The sequence below is a fragment of the Bos javanicus genome, chromosome 24, assembly GCF_032452875.1.
Source record: "Bos javanicus breed banteng chromosome 24, ARS-OSU_banteng_1.0, whole genome shotgun sequence".
In the NCBI taxonomy this organism is placed as follows: domain Eukaryota; kingdom Metazoa; phylum Chordata; class Mammalia; order Artiodactyla; family Bovidae; genus Bos; species Bos javanicus.
The window spans coordinates 46,878,397-46,902,500 of NC_083891.1; the positions used below are offsets into that span (position 1 = coordinate 46,878,397).

A 24,104-nucleotide genomic window follows, 5' to 3' on the forward strand; every position below is an offset into this window, starting at 1 on the left:
GGAAATCAGGACCAAGCCAGGAAAATCTGGAAAAGAATTAAGAGGATGGCTACATAAGATTATCAGAGTCAGGGGCATCCATGGATGGTGATTAATTCAGCAATGTCTACTGATAGCTATTTGATATTAGACACCATGCTTGGTGTTGAAGGCAACATGAAGACCCAGAAATTTCAGGATAGGGGACACAAAAGGAGGGGAAGAAACAGTAGGAATAAATCATGCCTATTTCACCAGTTTTCATGTTGGCAGTGTGGATGTGCTTTTGTGGATTTCAGGAATTACATGGTACCTACAAGTGTCGGGGGAGAAGGCAATGGGACCCCACTCCAGTACTCTTGCCTAGAAAATCCCATGGATGGAGGAACCTGATGGGCTGCAGCCCATGGGGTTGCGAAGAGTCGGACACGACTAAGCGACTTCCCTCGCACTTTTCACTTTCATGCATTGGAGAAGGAAATGGCAACCCACTCCAGTGTTCTTGCCTGGAGAATCCCAGGGACAGAGGAGCCTGGTGGGCTGCCATCTATGGGGCTGCACAGAGTTGGACACGACTGAAGCGACTTAGCAGCAGCACAAGGGTCGGGGGGAAACGTTCCAACTCCTCCCAAAGAATTTAATTTGAAATCAGGAAAATTTACTATCTAGAGAAATATGAATTAATAACACTTATCTAGATAAATGACTACATGATGATAGAATATTTTGCAATACAATATAATAATTATATTTTGTAATACTAGTTTGTACCATCCCACATACCAAATATCTCAAAAGACATGAGATATTTTTCTCTTTATTAATACTGTCTGCTTATCACATGGATGCAATGCCACGTCCTCTTTTACTAAAGAAACCAAATGTCAAAGAAAATTAAGACACTAAAGTTATATAACTGGCCTTAATAACTAGCACTAAAATAATTATTTAGTTTCCTTTCCTAATGCCCATTTTGCTATGTTCATCACTACCCAGGAGTCACACATTTTTGGTTGCATGTATGGCAATTTTTGTTTTAAGAGTCTGAAAATCGTATCCTATGTAAAATAAGTAGTCTTAAAATTTTATATCCTCATACCTCTGATTCTATCTTTATATTCTTTCTTTGGGCAAATTAAGCAATACATAAATTCACAGCAAGTAATAAGCAGCTCTTATTATCTAGGTATCAAAAGCTAAGAACAGTAGATACTTTTCTTTTTTTAACTCCTGTGGGGGATTAGTGGCCAACTGATTAAGAAAATGTTTCTCTTCCCCAATGAATTTAGGTGCAAATAAAACTAACACGAACAAAACCAAAACAAGAAGAAAGATCCTATTTAAGAGGATCTTAAGTTGAGGTGGTTTTCAGAACTGAGAGTCGTTAACCAGCACTTGAGATCCAGGAAAACCTCAGATGGAGGGTTAGAGTTAGCAGCACTTTTAATAGAGCCCTCAGAATGGGGGAAAACGTCGTGAAATACAAGGATGCTTTCAAAATGACTCTCGGCAATCTCCATTAAAGCAAGCATGATTTTCTCCCATGCAGGAAGGAAACATCAATAACCATCTTTCTTAAATAATCTTGACAGAGGGCTAGATGCCTGGCTCTCTAGACAAGACAGGCGAGTCTGCGTAGACAAACATTTCATGGCAGAAGGATAGCAGGGACCAGCTCAGAAACGCCAAACAACCCAAATTATAACAACCATGCTGTGAATAACATTAAGAATCAGTGTCATGTCTTTACCCAAATGATTAAAAATATCTTACAAAAACTGAGCAGAAATTATTTCCCCATTGTACTCATGAAAATGAGGAAGCTTGGGAGATGACTTTCAAAGCACTAATAAATAATACCAGCTGTGTCTGCATGGGGATAAAGGGCGAGGAAAACAGAAAAAGAAAAAACAACTCAAAAAAGAAAAACAAAAACAAAAAACTCACACCACTAATTAGTAGATGTTCTCCTGTTTCCCTGTTTCTGTGTCAATAGAGCTTAGTCCATGTCCACGTTCAGACACGATTAGGATAGAGTGAGTAACATCCTTCATTTGGAAATAATTCATTTCTTTTCATCATCCTTCAAGGGAATTTAACTGATGAATTGTGTTTACACTAAGTTCTATTGACAGCAGTGGGCCCCGCTCAGGTCTGGGTGGTGGAAGGAGGGGTAAGACAAAGACAGTGGCCCTTCCCTGGGCCTCTGGCACAGCCCGGCGCTGTGCTCGGAGGTTTGCACCATGGAAGACAATGCGGGTACCTCTGGTTCACTCTCAGAGACGATGCACACATCTGTCCATTAACACATGGTAGGTAGTTACATTTAGAGGAAACATACTGACACATCTGTTTACCCTGCATCTAAGTAAATCTCTTGGCAATTAGCATCTAAACCAGCAGAGGGGTAAGTGGACCAAAGGATTTCAAGGCATAAAACAGGAACAGCTTCATACGTATCAGGTGGTTTTGAAAACAAACCCATCACCTTGAATTCATTTTTAAGTAGAAATGCATCTTACAATTTGTAACTGTTGCACCATTTCTTCTCTGTAGGCTAGTTCCCTTTTCATTTGATCCTGGAAATTATCTGAAAGGGGCGAGAAACAGAGAAAGAAATTAATTAAAGTGCAAAATCTACTTTTGGTATATTTAGCATATTGACGGTATAGTAGACTACTGATGGTCCCACAGAAACACTCCCCCTTTAAAAAAAATTTTTTTTAACTGGAGGATAATTGCTTTACAATGTGTTGATTTCTGCTGTACAACAACGTGAATCAGCCATAAAAAAATATATATATCCCTTTCCTCTTGAACTTCCCTCCAAACCCTACTCCCCACCAGCCCACCCGTCTAGGTCATCAGAGAGCACCTGGGTGAGCTCTCTGTGCTATGGTTATTTGAAGACATATTTTCTCCAAGACTGTGGTTTAATCAGAATAAATAGTAAATTCTGAGAGTGTATTAGTCACTCAGTCATGTCCAACTCTTTGCGACCCCATGTAGCCTGCCAGGCTCTTCTGTCCATGGGATTCTGGTGGGACTGCTGGGCTACAGTCCATAGAGCTGCAAAGAGTTGGACATGACTGAAGCAACTTACCATGCACACACATATGCCTCAATCAGAGAAGGAAGGAAGGATCTTTAAGAGATATTGTGCAAAATATCTTTGCCATTCTACATATTGATCATTTTTATTGTATTTCCAGAAAGGAATGACTTCTTAATGTGTATCTTGCTGTTTCATCTTTTCCATGTGCTCTTTTTAAAATGGGGACTTGGCTAACTTCAGCTTTTTCAGCTTTAATTGAGAAATTGACCTGATCTCATATGAATCTGTGGTGGATGGCCAGGGCAGGACCTTGAAGAAACCAGAAACTTTGTCATCATCTTTTCTTCTCTTCCTTTCATCTCGGCAGCCAGCTGGTGTGAGTCCTGTATATTCCACCTCCATCCTCTCCTCTCTTTGCCATCGTTACCTCCCAAATGCAGACACCTCTTGCCTGAAGAATTTCCCAACCAACCATATGGCCTCCACCTCCTTCCTCTTCAAATCCCTTTCACTCTCCTGCTTAAAAGTTCGTGATGGTTTCCCACCACTTTCAAGGTGATAAACCCTTTACCATTCATGAGATTCTGGATACTTAGAAACTAAAAACACTGTTCTTTTTATTTTTTGACTTCTATCAAGGACACTTGCTCCTTGGAAGAAAGAAAAGCTATGACAAACCTAGAGAGCATATTAAAAAGCAGAGATATCACATTTGCTGACAAAGGTCTATCTAGTCAAAGCTATGGTTTTTCCAGTAGTCATGTATATGGACGTGAGAGTTGGACCATAAAGGAAGCTCAGCACCAAAGAATTGATGCTTTTGAACTATGGTACTGGAGAAGACGCTTGAGAGTCCCTTGGACAGCCAAGAGATCAAACCAGTCAATCCTAAAGGAAATCAGTCCTGAATATTCATTGGAAGTACTGATGCTAAAGCTGAAACTCCAATACTTTGGCCACCTGAAGAGCTGACTCACTGGAAAAGACCCTGATGCTGGCAAAGACTGAAGGCAGGAAGAGAAGTGTGTGACAGAGGATGAGACGGTTGGCATCATTGATTCAATGCATATGAGTTTGAGCAAACTCTGGGAGATAGTGAAGGACAGGAAAGCCTAGCATGCTGCAGGCCACGGGGTTGCAAAGAGTCACACTGGACTGAGCGACTGAACAACAAATCTTTCTATAATATTTGAATTCCTTCCCCAACCTCAAGCACGTATTTTTAATAATTTTTAAGAGATTTTAATTTAATTATTTTAATTTTAAGGGACTTTAAAAAAAATAGAGTAGTTTTAGGTTCTCAACAAAATTAAGAAGAAGCTACAGAGATTTCCTATACATACGCCCCCACTACCAACATCACTCACCAGAACTGACCACCAAGAACGAACCTACACTGACATGCCGTTATCACCCGAAGTCCACAGTTTACCTTAGGATTCACTCTTGGTGTTTTGTACAGTCTGTGCATTTGGACGAGTCTATAGCAACGTGTCTCTGTTGTCACATATTGGGCAGAATATTCTCACTGCCCTGAAATCCTCCGTGCTCTGCTTATTCACTGCTCCCGTCCACCCCATCTCTAGCAGACTTGATCTTTTTATTGTCTCCACAGTCTTGCCTTTTATAACATATATTTTTTAAAAGATCCATTTCCTATTCTCTTCTCAGAACTTGATGGGAAAGTCGCTGTAATAGAGGTAAGTCTGTAGTACTGTGCGAGGGTTAAAGGAGGAGCCCCGATTCCCTTGGAGGGTGAACGCAAGGAAAGGGGGGAGGAGATGTGATCAGCACTCTGCAGTAAGACGCGGAGGCTGAGTGGGGAACAGCAAGTACCCAGCTGACTACAGCACAGCGGGTGGAGGAAGCTCCCTGCGTCCCATCACCCGCCAAACCACGCTCCAGTCTTCACACACGCACTGTACTCCCAGCCACCGTGTGATGTGTGGCCTTGCCCTTAGAGCAAACCTCTCCAATTTCTTCAAGCTTGAATGTTATGTCTCCCAGAATGTTCTCTGATTCTCCTGCCCTCTCCTTCCAGGATCAGTCACCCTTCTCTTCTACTCCTCCAGTACTGTACGCATACCTCTGTTAATGCATCCACAGTTCATACTATGATTAGCTGTTATACATGTGTCTTTGAGTGCGACAGTGAGGGCAGGAAGATATATTTTAGACACTTCTAAAATTTCCAAAGCCCACCACAGTGCTTGACACACGGCAGGGGCTGGTTAATGGATGAGGAATGAAAAGAGCACTGAAATATCCACCAGAAGGTCTGGATCTGCCTTGAATGACAGTTACCCGACTCTGGAGGCTCAGACCCTTATCCGAACAAACAAGGGGATGGAGTAATGTGCTCTGTAAGGCCCTTTCCTGCTCTACTGCTTTAAGATTTGATGACAAGGTAAATCGACTTGGTTGGGCTTCAGACACCAGTTCTCTTTCCTGTGCTGGTAGATGAGGAGTGGGTAATTTTGACATGCACTGATAACAATTAGGAGTATGAGGGGCTGGCATCCACCTGCCACCTAGGATGCACTGGAGGTGGGTCAAAGCCCATAGACTGGGCACAAGGCAATCGGAACCAACATTCCACTAGCATCCTTAGCCCCGTGCCTGGGCCAGACACCTTCAGAAGATCAGTGTTCTTTCCAGAGGCCAGAGTACATCCCAAGCAGGCATCCATCTGTGAAGACGAGACCTACCCTCTGAGCCTTCGCAGCTTCCTCTGTCCCTCTCGAGCTCCGCAGTGCCTCTGATCAGGGTGGGAACTGAGAGGGGTGGGAACAAAGCCTGCCTGAAGCTGGCTGTGCCACTTCCCTGGAATCCCAGGAGAGTCTGATTTTGGAGGAGGGCAATTTAGAGTGGAATGATGGTAACTAGCCCTTACTTAATTCATGCTCATGGCTCTCTGATGGCATACAATACAATTCTTTAAATTAAAATGAAAAAAAAAAAGCCATTAAAGTGATAGAAAAATGGTGAATATTTTTATAGAAGTGGAGTGAGGAAAGGTGTCAAAGACAAAAAGCAAGCCAGAAAGACTGATAGATTTGATTAGATAAAAATTTAAAGCTTTGATGTGACAACAAACGTGAACACAAAACACCAAAGTCAACATTTTAAAATGAATTGAAGCAAAAAAAAATTTGCAAGATGATACAGAATTAATACTTTAGTATGTAAAGAGTTCACACAAACCATAAGAAAATGAACACATCAAAAGAAATATGAGGAAAGACTATGGCATTCACAACACATACAAAGGGATGGCAGATACAGGCGAAGTGTTCAATATCCCCAGCAATGAAAGAAAAGGAAATAATATGAGGAACCACTTTTTCCATTTAAGTTACCAAAGATCTAAAGAAAAGATGATACATGGTGTTTCAAGGACGGGAATATGAATTCAACCTTTTGGGAAAGCAACATAAAATTTTGCATCAAGAGCTTTGAAAAGATCATATTTTTGACACAGCAATTCTTTTAGGAGTTTATCCTAAGAAAATGATCATGGATTTGTGAAAAGATTTAGTAACAATGATGTCTAAAACTTGGATAAACTTTAATGTCCAATATAAGACCACATTTATAGACTGCTGGGTGGTCAAGAAAAGAAGTTCATGTTAAGTGGGAAAAAGGAAGGTTAAAAAAATAGTGTGTGTAATATTTTATTTTGTTTAAAAAATGATTTAATATGCATTAGAAAGGCTGAAACTCCAAAATGTTGACATTGGTTTTCTCTAGGTGACAACATTATGGGTGATTTTTATTTTCTTTCTATTTCTGCATACTTAAACTTTTCTACTGCTGCTGCTAAGTCGCTTCAGTTGTGTCTGACTCTGTGCGACCCCATAGACAGCAGCCCACCAGGCTCCTCTGTCCATGGGATTCTCCAGGCAAGAACACTGGAGTGGGTTGCCATTTCCTCCTCCAATGCATGAAAGTGAAAAGTCAAAGTGAAGTCGCTCAGTCGTGTCCGACTCCTAACGACCCCATGGACTGCAGCCCACCGGGCTCCTCCGTCCATGGGATTTTCCAGGCAAGAGTACTGGAGTGGGGTGCCATTGCCTCCTCCAAACTTTTCTACAACAAGCATAAATTGGGAGATATAAAGATCGCTAACTGGCAAAAGAAAAAAACTAAAAAGTTTGCTATGTTCCAAGGCGGTGAAGGCACAATTTAACTGGAGATGAAAAAATCAGTAAGCTTATCTCTCTAACGAGAATTACTTAGAGCCCAACTATTTTGGAAGATGACAGCATAAAAAGAGGTGGCAGAAAAAGCACCGGCAGTCTGCCAGCCAAACACAGCAGCAACACCTGTGTTCCGCAAACATGGACAGTCTGAAAAGCCAAAGCGTCTTTCAAATGGCAACAAGAAGTATCCAGCCTACATTCCTGGCACTAGAAATAAGACGAGGACTCATACAGTAGATCTAATTCCCCCAGTAGAGCCTACTTATCAAGCAATAAGCTCTGGGGGCTTTTTCATTTACACAGTATTCATTTTGTTGTCACTGCTTTTAAACGATAATAGAGACTTTTGATCCATACCATGTTTTAGAAACTCCCTTCCCTCCTTTTCCAGAGGACACTATACAAAGAGCAAGCAAAGAAGAATTCTATGATTCTACTGATCATAGAATGAATCTAGTAACAGTCACAGGTGAAAGATGGGATGACCATATTCAGACAGATGAAATATAGTTGGGTCTTTTAAGAAGTAATCTTAAAAGGAACTTGGAAAACAGATTTTTAAATAAAAAAAATCTAAAACGATGACATGATTAACACCTACCAGTTAAGTTTTTCACAAAGCCTCAGTCATTAGGCCTCCCTTGTTGTAAACCACTGGCCTTTCTACTTGGTTCTCTCAGTGCCATGAATTTGTCGTCATATCTGCAAATCCAAGGACTCAATTCATGAGTCCTCACTAATCTCCTTTATCAGTGATCCAATTTCATCTTCATTATGAGCTTTAATCTCTTTGAATATGACACCAAAACCTACATCAACCATTGACTGAGAGTACACTCTATGCCCACAATTTGCTGGGTGGGCAGCAACAAAGACTCTATCCTGAACATATTTACAACACTGTCAGGTGGAGGGTGAAAGCATCAGTGAGGAGTTAACACAAAACGCCAGTGGAACTAGGACTTCAGCAAAGCGTGCGTACTGCAAGAGCGAGAAGGCTTCCTCGAGGTGGCGGGACTTGAGCTATGTTCCAAATGATGAGGAGCACCTAGACGAGGAACTAGAGAAACAAGGGGTGCAGAGGTGGAAAATGAGGGGTGAGCGCTGTCCGTGGGGTAACGAGCTGAACAGGGGGAGAAGGAGAAATAAGCAGGGTGAGTGGGGCGATTACGGAGGGTTTTAGAAGCCAGTCAGGAGTCAGATTAGTTGCAATATGATCAGCAACAGAGAATCACTATAGTGCATGGAATATGTGGCACCAAAGGTAGATTTTTAGGAAGGCTGGGCTAGTGGCAGCAAGCAGAAAGAGCTGGAGTGGGGAAGGGAGGTAAGGACCCAGGGTTACACCCTGCAGCAGAGACATGAGAGAGAGAGAGTAAGGGCCTTCTCCACTGGTGACTTCATCCAGCAGCCTTTTGCAGGTCCCAGATCAGGGTTAGGCTCTGAGGTTACACTGATGGCTAGTGGCAAGAGAGTAAAATGACTGAAAAACGACAGCAAATGCTGTAATAGAGGAAGGTCCCGGGTGCTGGAGGAGAAGGGAGGAAGGAGAGATTCACTAGGGAAGGCAGATACAGTGTCAGGACAAAGTGACTACCAGATCTGCAGCTGCAACAGTGATCAGATTGGTCCTTAGTGGGAAAGTCCCATGGCATGCTGGGGGCTGCTGCTGCTGCTGCTAAGTCACTTCAGTCGTGTCCCACTCTGTGCGACCCCATAGACGGCAGCCCACCAGGCTTCCCCGTCCCTGGGATTCTCCAGGCAAGAACACTGGAGTGGGTTGCCATTTCCTTCTCCAATGCATGAAAGTGAAAAGTGAAAGTGAAGTCGCTCAGTCGTGTCTGACCCTCAGAGACCCCATGGACTGCAACCTTCCAGGCTCCTCCGTCCATGGGATTTTCTAGGCAAGAGTACTGGAGTGGGGTGCCATTGCCGTCTCCGATGCTGGGGGCAGGGCCTGTCTAATTACACACAGGATGTCACTGCAGGATGTGGGACCAGCTGTTCCACTGTCAGCTCAACGACCTTGACAGAGGTGAAGCTCCCCTTCATCCATTTCCTCCAACTCTTATTTCTACCCATTTCTACCCGATTCTAGACTACATTTCTCCCACCTTCCCTTAGGATCCCCTCCTGACTTCTCTTTGCTTATCTGCTCAGCTGGACAACTAAATAGAATTGTCTTGTGTCAAAACCAGTTTCGCTGCCTGTCCCATCCTCTATAACTACCGCCCGATAAAGCTCTAGAAGTTCTGCTTTCTAGTATCAGCTGCTTTACAATAAAGCCCCTGTAGGAACATAAGTATTATACTTAAAATGGTAATAGTAACAACGACTCACATTACTACGGATCAGTCACTATGCTGAACACTTTATACATTTTAATCCTCTCTGCAATGCCACAAAGTGGGTAGTAGATTGGTTCTACAGCTGAAAAGGCGGTCAGGTAAAAATCTGTCTAAGGTTATTCTGCGGGAAGTCAGCGTCCAAACCTGGAGACCCGGCTACCAACCACCATGCTCTGTATTCTAGAAACACTTTTCAAGAACTCAATGCTAATGAATAATCTCCTCTTCTTCCTCCTGCTTCCTCATCACCATCACTGTCACTGATGATGCTATCAAGCACTTATCCTGCGCTAGGGATGTTCTCCGACTTTAACGTGGATCCTCTCATGTAGTCCTCATCTTTGTATGAGACGAGGATTATCTGGCCCAGGTTACAGTTTCCAAGGTCCTCAACCAGGAAGTGGCAGAGCCACAAAGTAGCTCAGGGGATTTTTGAGCCTGGAATTGTAAGTTACAGGTGACAACTTAGCCTAAGTCCCCCTAAGCGTTCTAAGGGAATTAGATTTGAAGTGTCCTGACTGAATCCACCTCCTAGTAAAACGCTCCGGTTGGGTTTCCTCTCTGCTTCCTTCTGGTGTGGCTTTAGTAGTTCCGTCCTCCCCTTTCCACCTGAGCGAAGCTAAATCTGTCTGCCAGCCTCATGGCCTCTCATGTTTAGTTAACAAGCACATAATGGGCATTTGCTATTTTCACTGGTGTGAAATTAACTGCCTCTTTGTGGTGGGTCTAAACCACGCATTATTCAAACTTGGGTACCCACACCACTTCCTTGGTCAGTGGAGTACACTGCAGATAAAAAAGAGTAAAACTTTTCTGTTGTTTTTTAATCTAAGTGTTTCATACACATGGCAACATAGAGGAGTCATCTTAATTTACAACAAAAGGATGAATGAGGGGTCTGAATGGAAACTGGGATCCCAACTTTTAAAAAAACAGAAACATCTGCATGTTTATGATAACTAGTAAGAAATGTACAAATTACTTAATTTCTTAAAATGATTTTGTTTTTCCCTGGCTGCGCCATGGCATGTAGGATCTTAGTTCTCTGACCAGGGATTGAACTCATGTCCCGTGCAGTGGAAGTACAGAGTCTTAACCACTGTACTGCCAAGGAAGTCCCAATTCCTTAAAACAGTTGATCAACTTTTATTAGTGGTAAAAATTATGGCTATCCTGGCTTCATAGGGAGTTAGGTAGACACTCCAGGGACTCACTGGGGTCTGGATCCAGTCTGCTGGATCCGCAAACTCAAACATTAGCTTAGACGGGACACAAATCATTCAGTGTCTGCTCACTGCTGCAAGGATCTGTACAGTTTATCTTAAGGTACAGTTTTAGAAATTAGGGAATCCTGGTTTATTTGGAAGCACCTGTTTTTTAAGGTCTCAAAGAAATTTTTACTATGTTCCTCTTTTTCTTAGCACTACAAATGTCATGATGATCCTAATACACTATCAAGAGCTATTGGTCATTCTCCTCCCTTTGATCTTATTCTAAGCCATAGGAAGCATTCTTCAAATCCGAAATACATATCATCATGAGCTCCAAACCTCCCTTGTGGATACTGACAGAGCCCAAACTTGGCCAACTCTGCTGTTCCTTGTGGCCGGTACTCTCTTCCACCATGAGCCCTCTTCATTTTTATCCCTGCTAAACATTCTGGTGCAACTTAGTCTGACATGTTACCAGGAACCCAGTACTGTTCAAAACTGCTACCCAAGAGGGCAAGTCTTTCAGTTGTGCTGACAATCACATTTGAGGAGCTCTGGTAGGCCTTTGTGTTCCTACTATTAAAATTGCCACCATTACTGAAAAGTCTTTTTCCAGATATTTGCCTGTGACTCTTACCCAGGAATTATCAACATGAGTTTTCTGATTTCTGGTTTAATAAACAAAGGGTACTGACATGCTCAAAGTGTCTCAGAAAAAAATTAAATGTATTTAATTTAAAATGTGTTTACATATTATTTTATTTCCCACTTTCCTTTCTCTGGAGAAAGGAATATGACTAAATGAAACTTCAAAAAGTTTGAAAAACACTACTGTGATGTACTGGGTCATGGATGAACTTTGTGGCCAACCCAGTACTTATCTAAGAGTGATTCAGAACATGACTGGAGAATTTTAGAAATCCAGACACCCATCTTAGGTCTTTCTGAAATTCTAGGACTCTGGGAGCAGAATCAAGGTTTTATGCCATAATTTCTTTTGCCAATAAATCTGGAATGAAATTTTAATGCTAAATATGGATGGAGAATCCCAAACTACTAAAATTATACTAATTTTAATTAATAAAATATAAGTATAGTGGATTGTTAAATTTTAAATCTTCGTATTTCAAGTACCAGGCAGCTCTCTAGCACTCTCTGAGAAAAGGAATTAACTGTTCTTTTTCCTACCTTAGAGAAAAAAATACTTGAGTAGTTCTTTTGTTTTAAAAATATTAATATATCTATTTAAATATACCTATACATATAAGGGTATATTTGCATACATGTTTTAAATGTGTACTATATATATGCACAAACACATACCTACCAATACAATTAATTAAAAAAAAGTTCTTATAAGAAATTTTATCTGTAAGCTGATAAAATAAATAACAGGATAAAATCTCCAAATACTAAAGACATCACATGTACTTACACAGACTAATAAAAATGTTATCAAGTATCATAATGCAATGAAATAAAAGTGATTTCTTACTGAATACTGGGAAAGATGTATTTCCTTTTAACACTTGGAATTCTTGTTCGAGTCGTCTCCGTAAATCTATTTGTTCAAATAAAACCTTCTGAAGTTCTTCTAATAAAGAAAAAAAGAAGAGTCATTTTTACTAATCTTTACAAATAACTCTCCAGAGAACTGTTACATATGGCAATTTATTATTATAAGACAAAATATTTTACTAGTTTAAAAAGTGTTGCATAGACATAGGATAGATTTTGTGCAGAAATCCATGAATATAAATCAATGTAATATATTATTTTAAAGTATTATATTACAGTGTCATGTATTGATTGATATGTATGCATTAATCTCAATTATATCCACCCAATGGTCCATATATTATTCATATGTTGCTTGTCAAGCTTAAAATATGGTGTAGAGCAAATATATCCTCCTAGTATCTCTTTAGTTTTATAAAGCTAAGAGAAGTTCTACAGAATTAAAACTTTTCTTTACCTTTCCCCATATTTTCTACATCCTTTTTGAGTGAATGAGGTGAATTCGTCTCCTGTGTGTGTTCACCTTGTAAAAACGGAGGAAAAAATATTAGTTTTGTGTAGACTATTTTCTGCAAGTTTGTACTTTCACGTTCTATCTATCTACAAAAGAGTGTATTTAATATAACTTCAAAGTGGAAATCCTCAGAGCCAAATGTTGTCCTCATTTGCTCGTGTATCCTTCCCCTAAACTACGGCAGGGCGGGGTTTGTGGGGGGAGTGACAGATATGAGGTCAGAGCCCACCTACACCACAATAGTGGCTCCATGAAAGCAGACTCTCCATGTCACCCTCTCCCGTCCCCCATCACCACCCAGTCTTTACAACGATGCTAACTGTTAGAACAGCAAAAGAGGAGGTTGAATAGTCGACATTTCTGGTAGAAATCTGATCAGAGTTCCTCTGTTTCTAGAAGTGAAGAAGCTTGCTGTTAATTTGAAGGCCCCCAAGACCAGAAGAAGCGCCTTCAGTCTTCTTGGGTCACCAAAATGGGCAATGAATAAGAAGTGGGAGGTGTCTTTAGCTGTCCCTGGGAGAGAATATATGAGCCTGGTGTGTGTGTGTGCGCGCGTGCTAAGTGGCTTCAGTCGTGTCCAACTCTCTGTGACTCTATGGACTGTAGCCCACTAGGCTACTCTGTCCATGGGGATTCTCTAGGCAAGAATGCTGGAGTGGGTTGCCACGACTTCCTCCAGGGGATCTTCCCAACCCAGGGATCAAACCCGTGTCTCTTACATGTCCTGCACTGGCAGGCAGGTTCTTTACCACTGGTGCCACCTCGGAAGCCCCCACTCCTTGAAACTGCATGGACTGTGTAGCCCACCAGGCTCCTCTGTCCATGGAATTCTCTAGACAAGAATACTGGAGTGGGTAGCCTTTCCCTTCTCCAGGGGATCTTCCCAACCTAGGGACTGAACCAAATCGCAGGCAGATTCTTTACCCTCTGAGCCACCAGGGAAGCGGTTTCCTAATAATTGATAGGTTGTTTAAGAGGAAATCAACCTAAGTGAGAGGTGTGAAATAAGTCATGTTACTTTCTAACAATCACATGCTTACTGATGATAATTTCTTAACCATGATAATTTCTTAGCTACTTGTCTTCAACCATACAAACTATATTATGGATAGAGCTTAGATTGTTGTTCTTAACTATTTTGCAGGGGCTAACTAGAATGATAGCGAGACAAGAAAGTGTATTGCTAAGTCATAAATTGAGTCTATATAATTCAGAAAACATAAGCAAAGAAATGTAATCATTCAACTATCAGAATTTTTAAAAAATCTCAACTTGCTATAGGCAATTATCCAAATAATTTAATTAAGCTTTCCATTTTCCTCTAAAGAGAGGTGGCAGTCCAGCAAACATGCTCTGAGGAGGTTTCTTGAATCCCCTTGTCTCTCCCTTGGGTTCGCTCTCCTGTGTCCTTGGTGCTGTTTCCTTGCAGCCTTCTGCACCTAGTAGGCAGCGTACTATTTGGAAGCAGGTACTCTGTCTTTCTGTATGGCCAGTGCCTAGCGCAGTGCCGGTCACATGCTAGGTACTCAATAAAATCTTTCCAGCTGTCACTGAAAGGGACCCTGGGCAGTCATGAATTCTAAATTATAGCACAGACCAGATGGACCATTTCAGTTCTCTTCTCATTGTTTTTTAATTTTCCCTGCTCAGCAAGAAATAGAATGGAAGTGGTCCTGGGCACCTGCAGGAATACTGGAGAACTTCACTGTGAAGGTAAAAATTTCTGCAAAGAGAAGAGCAGAATTTCTTCCCAAAGCAGCAGCCTATAGTATCAAGGACAGACAGAGAAATCTTCAACATGATATTATAACCAGCGATGCTATAGCTTACCTGATGACTGTCAGGAGTATGTGTGTGCAGATGAGCATGTGTGCATATGTAAATACAAATACACAAATGTTCACAAGCATGTGCACAGTTACGGGAAGGCACGTCCCCTGGCTCCCCATTGTTAATAATATCCAGGGCATACCTGAATTCCTTAATGGAAGCCATTTTCTGTACCATCTAGATCATATTTGCACAAACTCATTCTCACTCTTATCTTGGACATTACCTCTCTTACAGACTTTTGAATATTAATACTTTGGCTTTCTTCTCCATATGGTAAAATGATGAGAAAAATATCTGCGAAGCATTTTACATACACATCTCAACATAATTCCTATAAATCACTATTATCTAAAAGAAAGTCTTCCCTGGTGGCTCAACTGGTAAAGAATCTGTCTGCAGTGCAGGAGACCCAAGTTTGATCCCTGAGTCAGGAAGATCCCCTGGAGAAGGAAATGGCAATCCATTCCAGTATTCTTGCCTGGAGAATCCCATGGATAGAGGAAGCCTGGTGGGCTACAGTCCACCAGGTCACAAAGAGTTGGACATGACTGAGCAACTAACACTAAAAGAAGAGTAACATGAAAGTTGACCACAAATCATACAGACATAAATCAAGAATGTGTGCGTGCGTGCTAAGTTGGTTCAGTCATGTCTGACTCTTTGTAACCCTATGGACTGTTGCTCACCAGGCTCCTCTGTCCATGGAAATCTCCAGGCAAGAAAACTGGAGTGAGCTGCAATGTTCTCCTCCAGGGGAACTTCCCCACTGTGGGACTGAACCCACGGCTCTTACATTTCCTGTACTGGCCACTAGTGCCACCTGGGAAGCCCCATAAACCAAGAAAAATGGTTTAAAAATGAAGATAAATTCATATGATGTGCCGCTTTGCCTATGTTTACTTTAGAGTCAGCTAACCAGTTAAACTCATAGATGTTTCACATTTACATACTGAGGTTGAGCTAACCAGTTAAACTCATAGATGTTTCACATTTACATACTGAGGTTGAACAAGAAATGAAGTGAGCCTGCACACATTTCTGTACCTATCTACAGAACACAGTGAGATCTCATCATTCTACAACTTCCCCAACCACTCAACACATGCTTTAAATGAGACAGTTTCTGAATAAGCAACTCTAGAATCCATTTGCTTATCAGTTTCTTTTTGATCTATTAATGTATTTTGTGGACTATTTACCTTATGTTACATTTCAACTAGATAATTAATTTCAAAAATTAATATATGATATGTAAAAATGTATATCTTTTCCACTTCACAGTAAGTTTACATATCTATGAAGCATTAAACAAATTGGTAGTAAATGAAAACTAAATAAGTAACAGGCAAATCTACTGGTGACATTTATAATAAACTTTCATCCATTTTGTGGAGGTTTTAATAACATTTTACATCAGTGTCTATTTTAAACAGATATTTTGCTACAGCTTCTCAGGAAAATCTGCCAATTTTGAGTTCAGAAGGTTCAAATGTCTCACTTACAAAGAGTTTTAAAAGTGGGTCAGTGTCAGGTAAATAAGAGGCACAGAAGCGTCAGCTGCCTTTTGTGCGTCCTTTACTGGACCGTTGCCTTTTGTATATTACTGATCTGTGAAAACCAGATTCTTAATGGTGGTTAAAAATGACCTCTGGGAGCCTGGATATGTTTGTTCACTACTACTGCTAATGTTTTCCATCTGGTTAAAAGAAAAGCAAGCAGTCTAATACTAGATTAAATAAATGAGATTTAGTTGACGATGAGCTTTCCATTTTTATACCTATTCCATCAGGTTGAATGCATTTTACTTTTCCAAAATTAATGAATGGGTTTGGAGACATCCCAAAACTAAAATGCTTACTATCGTCCCATTATATTCCCCCTTAAAAAAGTTTAAAAAAGTTACACAAAGGCCAGGGTGGAGGGGGGCATGAGATCTTAATTATAAAGAAAATGGTTGAAAATAGCTTAAAGTTGGAGAATGATGGATAATTCAGGCATAAAATCCATCCTGTGGATGGACGCGATGAAGAGCCGCGGCTCTAGATGAGTCTACACAAACGCACATTCGTGGCATTGCCTGTGAAGCCTGTTCGCCCCAGGAGGGTAGAGACAGTGCAATCGCACAGCAGAGAAACTCCACTTCTGCTGACTGCAGCGGAGCCCAGAGAGCCTGGAGCCACATGGTTCCTGCTTCCCTGGTCTCTCCAGGGTCCTCTGGGACCAGGCAGTCCCACATTTCCACCCGACCCTTGGTTCTGCCCTCACTCACACAGCCATCAGAAATTGGAAATACAAGAGAGATGGATGTGAGAATTCGCCATGCCAAAGCAGGCATGAGCAGTAAATAGCAGATGAAGGGGGAACTGGAGTATCCAAAGAGGGGAAAAAACCTTAAAAAAGCCAATAGATTGACCAGGGCTACATTTCAAGGCATAAAGGTAATGACTTTCTGTTAAACACCATGGCACACCTCTGCTTACAGACCCTGCACGCGGTCTACACTGCACGATCCACTCCAGGTTCTCCAGTGACCCTGTCCCATCCAGCTCCATGAACCTGAATTTCTCTGTCACTAAACACAAACCCTTTCCCCAAGGCAGCCTTTTGTTTCCTACATCTGCTGGCTCTGTTTTAGGTGGTTTCTCTTCCCTAAGCTGCACCCCCACTAGTCCATCCAATATCAGAAGTCCCCCAAATGGCAGTGACTCTTTCCTACGCTAGTTTGGTCTTCCACAGCTAGAAAATCTGCTTTCTGAAGGCAGAGGAATCCTGCCCTACAGGTAACCCCCAATGCCTCTGCTCTAGGGAAGGGTACAGGTACATTCCACAAAAGGCTGTAATTCATTTAATCCAATCTGGTTTCTGAAATAAATACAAATTAATGTTACTGTAAAACTCCAATTATCATAATGTTTTTCAAGCACTAACTCATTCCTACAGACCAAAAAAGCATATTTTGATCCATTGTACAGTCTAAGCTTTATTCTCTATTTTCAGTTAACTGGAGAAGTTTGTGATTATTTCAATTTCTGTTTCTATCTGACATTTGGAAAATTTCTTCCAGGGACAAACAAAACTATAGCACTGAATATTAACCAAGACATGAAAATGCTAATGCACATCCATGTCTGCTGTGGTCTCCAACTGCAAAAAAAAAAAAAAATAATAATCTTACATTTTTTTAGAGCTCATTTAATTTGAAGAGCCAAATGAGTAGGTCAGATAACCTGTTCTGTTTGTTGGTGGCTGTGAGATGGGAGGAAAAGTTGATTAAAAAGATATTATGTTCTCAAGCTAAACTTAAATTCAATAAATAAGATCATTTAAGTCTTGTATCCTGCATGTGTACAGGGCATCTAAGTACATAGGGTACAATGTAAAATGCCTGACATTTGGATGAAGAATAAAACTCTTGGCGTTTGCAAATCCCTCCTATGGAAATACATCCTCCTTCCTTCTCCTTTCAACCCCTCTTTCCTACTCCTTATCTTGGCTGTCTCCCTTTTAAAGTCTCCTTTGAGCCTGCAAACAGCACTCAGTGGCATTACACCAGCCAGCAGCCCCAGGGGTTAGCAAGTTGCTTGTCTTTGAAAGGTCCTCTCTGTTCCCCCAGGATGGCTGTTGACAACTGATGAAAAACATTTGGAGAAAATACATTTCAGAAAATGCACACTGAAGGGTAAATTTAGTCAATGAAACTATTTCGGTTTGGGGCTGTGTCTATACATGAGATACACATGCATTCTAACATTTGGATGAGGAATAAAAAATTTCATCCACATGTGTTTGTCATTCATGGGGACTCATGTGCTACTACATGTGTTCTGGTGCAGGGGAGCAGACCCTGGAAGAGAAGGCAAGATGTGTATGCAAAGCTTCTTGTCTGCACACAGTTCCCAGGGCACTGTCATGCTCTCTGGGCTGGGCTGAGGTCCCGCCCTCTGCCTCCCGGCAGCCCCAGCACAGGCCTGGCATCTGTTGATTGAGAGACTCTTCTTATGTATGTTTTACTTGCGAAGAAACACTGAATTTTCATAATTAATCTTAGTTTTATAATCTGACGTTAAGACTTCTGGAAGTTAATTTTTTGTTTCCCTAACAATCTATCTTAGAGGTACAATTTGGATGGGGTCAAAGTTAATCTACAATTTATATAACTGGTACTTTGAACAATAATCAAGATTTAGCACAATGTATGGTTTAGAGAGGTTTTTAAGAACATTTTGCATTAAGGTATTAAAAAATCAATTACACAGAAAGCAAGATTAAGTAATTTTCTCCTCTATCAGTGGGACGTGGACTTGTGTTAATTTCTTGGTGTTAAAGTCTACATTAAACTCCTCCCCTGTGACTTTTGGCACTGTAGTGAGGTCACAGAACAGAAGAGAAAAGAAAATCAATACCACTGGAGAGGGTATGCTACAAAATGAGCTAACTGAATATTAATTCCATTAACCAAAAAGAATGAACAAGAGCAAGATTAATATCGGTGGGTTTATAGTTTGTGATCAAAATTTATCGTGAGTTGCATACACATTGCTTCTTGAATCAACATATCAAATTTTTTTGATTAATGAATTGTGAGTTCATTTAGAATTCTCTTGAGTTCTAGAACTTGTCAATTAATGCTATTTTAAATTTTTTTTCTGAAGAGTTTTAAATTGTCCTTCTCTGTCTCCTTGAGTTTCATATATCTTATTAAAAGCCACAAAAAGAAAATGTTTCCATAAGTAAAAAGAAATTTACATCTGAAATATGAGGATTAGTTCATTTCAAATACATATATTTAAATACCTCAAGTCATTGTTCATAAAAATATTGTAGTAATTTAGAGGTGTATAAACTGAGACCCAAAGTAGTCAAAGGCTTCCCCAAAGTCATCTAGTAGGTAAGAGAATTAAAACTCAGATCTACCAATCTATGCTTTTTAGAAATTTTCTTCTTCTTTCATTAAAAAAAAAAAATCATAAGCGTGTTTTAAAATAGAATGGAATAATAAATCAGAGTGCCTCATCCGCTATATATTCATGAGAAGTGTAACTGCTTCTTACTATTCTCAGGAATCTGTCCATAGCATATTAAGTACACTAGAGAATCATACCAGTGAAAATCAAATTGATTTTAAAACTTCTATACATATAACAAGATGCAGCCATGCTGAGAGTCCAATGGTGCTGGCGTTTCTACACAATGAAAGGGATTGAAATCGAGGATGACTCCACTTCACGTGATTTCCTTGACCTGCAATAGCTTTCCGCTGCCTCATCGGCTTACCCCACTGCATTCAATTTCAAATCACTTAACTTCACTGAAGTTATTCAAAAAGGATATGCAAAACTTGACTCTGGGATTGCAAGCAAAATGCTGTCATTTATACTTTTGAGTAGGTAATATTTTGACCAAACTGGCATCCCCCTAATCTTATATTACTTGGCTTTAAAGCCATGGGTCTTATTTTAAAGAGCCCTATAGATAAAGGTTTTGGATTCTGGGTGATTTTGGCTGCTTAAAACTTTGTTTGGTCCCTCTAATTACAAAGAAGTATAATATCTGCTATGAGTAAGGTTAATGACCACTAACAGGAAGGATTTTAAAAAATCTTTAAAAAATGTAATTTCTTTGAAATTGCTGAAAAGTAACAGTTACCAGGGGCTTCCGTGGTGGCTCAGCTGGTAAAGAATCCAACTGCAATGCAGGAGACCCAGGTTTGATCCCTTGGTTGGAAAGATCCCCTGGAGAAGAGAATGGCTACCTACTCCAGTATTCTTGCCTGGAGAATTCCATGGACAGAGAAGCCTGGTGGGCTACAGTCCATGGGGTTGCAAAGAGTCAGACACGATTGAGCAACTAACACTCACTTGCACTCAACAGTTACCAAGAGGGCTGAAAGGTGGAACAAAGGCCAAACTTAATTAAAATGGTGAACTAAAAAAACAAACTAGAACTAAATATTGTTGCTAAACTGAATCTGTATTAGGGACATATTGAAGCAAGTCTTTATCTTTATGTTTAGAAAAAGGTCAGAAATTTCCTGATGAACTATAATTACGATGTCATGGGAGTGAAAAATTCATGTAAAAATAAAAAATTGCATACTGACTTGTTAGGTAGTTTAAAAAGACATTTCATTATTCTATGTTATACTGTATATGCACAGAAATAAAATACTGATATTATCCAATAATGATGATTGAATTACACACTGGCTAAAGAGACATATGGCTATATAAATCTTATGGGATGTTACATTGTTTTAGATTACTACAGTATTCATACTGTCTTACAGCTCATACATTTCCTCTTTTTTATTGAAAGTAACTTGAGAGCAGGGACTGGTATTGATTCTACCTCTGAATCTCTAGAGCCTGGAGAAATAGCTAGCATACAGTAGGTGTTAAAAGACACTTGCTCCTTGGAAGAAAAGTTATGACCAACCCAGACAGCTTATTAAAAAGCAGAGACATTACTTTGCCAACAAAGGTCCGTCTAGTCAAAGCTATGGTACTTCTAGCAGTCACGTATGGATGTGAGAGTTGGACTATAAAGCTGAGTGACGAAGAATTGATGCTTTTGAGCTGTGGTGTTGGAGAAGACTCCCGAGAGTCCCTTGGACTGCAAGGAGAGCCAACCAGTCCATCCTAAAGGAAATCAGTCCTGAATATTCATTGGAAGGACTGATGTTACAGCTGAAACGCCAATACTTTGGCCACCTAATGAGAAGAACTGACTCATCTGAAAAGACTTTGATGCTGGGAAAGATTGAAGTTGGGAAGAGAAGGGGATTACAGAGGATGAGATGGTTGGATGGCATCACTGACTCAATGCACCCGAGTGTGAGTAAGCTCTGGGAGTTGGTGATGGGCAGGGAAGCCTGGCGTGCTGCAGTCCATGGGGTCACAGAGAGTCGGACATGACTGAGCGACTGAACTGAACAGCAGGTGTTCTGAAATATTTGGGGAGTAATTGAGTAAATAAACAAGTGAATGCTATCATATACATGTGGAAGTTAACAGTCGTTACATGGGGAAAAATAACTCCATTCACCAGCAAGGCGTTCTGGATAAAGCAGTCTATTGCTACCACTCCAAAGCAATTCATCACAAGACTTCATAATTTTTTTGGTTCATCTGGATTTTTGACACTTTGCTAAATTAATGGATTCTTGGAGTTTGATCTTAAGTAAGTACCTTAATACCAAAACAGGCCAACTGGGGCCTCCCAAGTGGCTCAGTGGTAAAGAATCCGCCTGCCAGTGCAGGAGATGCAAGAGAAAGATCCCTTGGAGGAGGAAATGGCAACCCACTCCAGTATATCTTGCCTGAACAATTTTATGGACAGAGGAGCGTGGTGAGCTGCAGTCCGTATGGTTGCAGAGTTGGACATGACTGAGCAAATGAGCATGTACACACAGGTCAACTGAGTGACCATTTTGGGATTTTCTCCAATGTGCATTCCATTGTGAAGACCATGAGTTGATCTGCCCTACAAGGACGGACAGCCAAAAGTACTGCAAGTCCTACAAAAGCCCAAACTCCCTAACACTTTCGGCAAAGGAACCATGAGGATGAAATTCTCATGACTCCAGGATAAATTTTAAAAAATATATTCTTCCCCCAAACATTTGTTCATTTCAATAATATATTTTCATCCCTTTCATGTCCCACCTGTCTCCCATTCAATATAGGATAATAATAATACGATATAACCTACTACCTACATGCTTCCCTGAATAATGTGAGAATGAAATTGTAATATGGAAAATCGATGTGGAACAAGTTTCTCTGGGAATCTGTATCAAATTAATTATTGTGAGGGAGGGACTCGTGATAGATCAATAGTATGACTAGGTGTTATTACCAACATAACTATTGACTGTGTGCCCTGAGTTCCAGGCACTGAGGAATTTTATGTGAACACAGATCCTGACTATACTTTTACTTCCTTCCTTTTGGCATTCGTATTTCCATCTGAACGTCAAACAACAGTCTAGTCTGTGGTTTTGATCCACTCTTGCTATCATCCTTGGTTCTAATGCCTGTCTTAGGGTTTACTGAACTTACTAAGTATGGGGGAACCAAACCCCTTCCAAGGCCAGGAGGAACTCATATTCAAATAGAACCAGTCCAGTCATGAAAATTGGAGGAAGACAAAGAAGAGAAATTCAGTTTTTAACAAATCTACAGAGACTATTCACGTATATAGAATCAAGAAGAGGTAATTCAGTAAAGAAATCAATATGTTCTAACACATTTAGATTTTTAATGGGTATACACATTTGTTGAAATGTTGATTTAAAATTTTTATAAGAATTATGAATACTAGCTATTAAGTACAAGGTAAGAAATTAAAGTTCCAAAAAGATGGTTTCAGATTGTGAAACTTGGATCTTCTCATTAAATCTATGAAAACTATTTTAACAATTTAAACATCAAATTATACCACAATTTTGTACAAATTATTGACACCTCTTTAAAAACTATGTACATTTTAGATCTTTTATAGAACATTTATAAAATTTTATTTTTATTTTCTTTAAAATTTGCACCCAGAGTTAGAGCTTAGACCCAAAGAGACTTCTAGTGAGTCATACTTTAGCAAAATGAAGTCTGATGTGAATTATTCCCTAAATGTGTTATTTTATATTAAATACATATATAGTATAATTTGAACTTTAAAATCACCAATAGCCAACTCCAAAATTAAAACCTCCAAACTTAAAATTAAGCATATACATTACAAAGTACTAATTTTAACAAGCCACACGAAATTAAAACTTGTCTTAAGTAAATGAAAAGTGGGATCCCTATCCTGTCTCTGAGTGGGTTATACATTATTTTGAAAGTGTAAGTCATTGCTATATGCAAGTTTTCTTATTTTATTAGACTTCGAGCATCATGGGGATGCTCAAAGACAGGGTTGTATATAAAATAAAATAAAAATGGATAAAAATTCCCCCGAAATTAACTTGACAATGCCACTAGAATGTGACACTGCTTTTAAACTCTTTCCGAGCTGTGTCTATTTTGGTTAGAGAGGAATGGGAATTCTCACTGGTTGTACAACACCGACCTAGCAAAGGTCTCCATCCACGTCAGCTGTTGAAACAGCTCGATTAATTTGTATTCACTAGGATACATATAGACTCCCATCGGTGGTTTCCAGGCATGGGAGAAATTGGGCTACTTTTAAATTTATTTTTAGCTATACAGAGCTGCTAAATATCATTTGATCTGAGGTTGAGGAATGTTTCCAAAATTGTTTTTTTATATTCATGAATGTGTTGTTTCCAGTGGCTATTAATTTCTACACATATCAAACAAAGAAAAGCAATTGACTATCCAGAAATGTCTGGGAAATGGCTAGATATTAGAGAATCAATCGAATAGAATTATAAACCCTTGTGTGTGTGTGTGTGTGTGTGTGTGTGTGTGCAAACCCATCAGA

The 24,104-nt window shown here is 40.1% G+C and overlaps 1 protein-coding gene across 1 annotated transcript in view; it reads right to left on the minus strand.

The window, feature by feature from the left end:
• SKOR2 (SKI family transcriptional corepressor 2) overlaps window positions 1–24,104 on the minus strand; it is a 41,666-nt gene that overhangs the window by 12,056 nt on the left and 5,506 nt on the right. Inside the window, exons 4-6 of the mRNA XM_061400108.1 lie at window positions 12,771–12,836; window positions 12,291–12,389; window positions 2,502–2,569 (exon numbers count right to left, since the gene is read on the minus strand). Of these exons, the coding sequence (XP_061256092.1) occupies window positions 2,502–2,569; window positions 12,291–12,389; window positions 12,771–12,836 (233 nt within the window). The remainder of the gene's footprint in view (window positions 1–2,501; window positions 2,570–12,290; window positions 12,390–12,770; window positions 12,837–24,104) is intronic.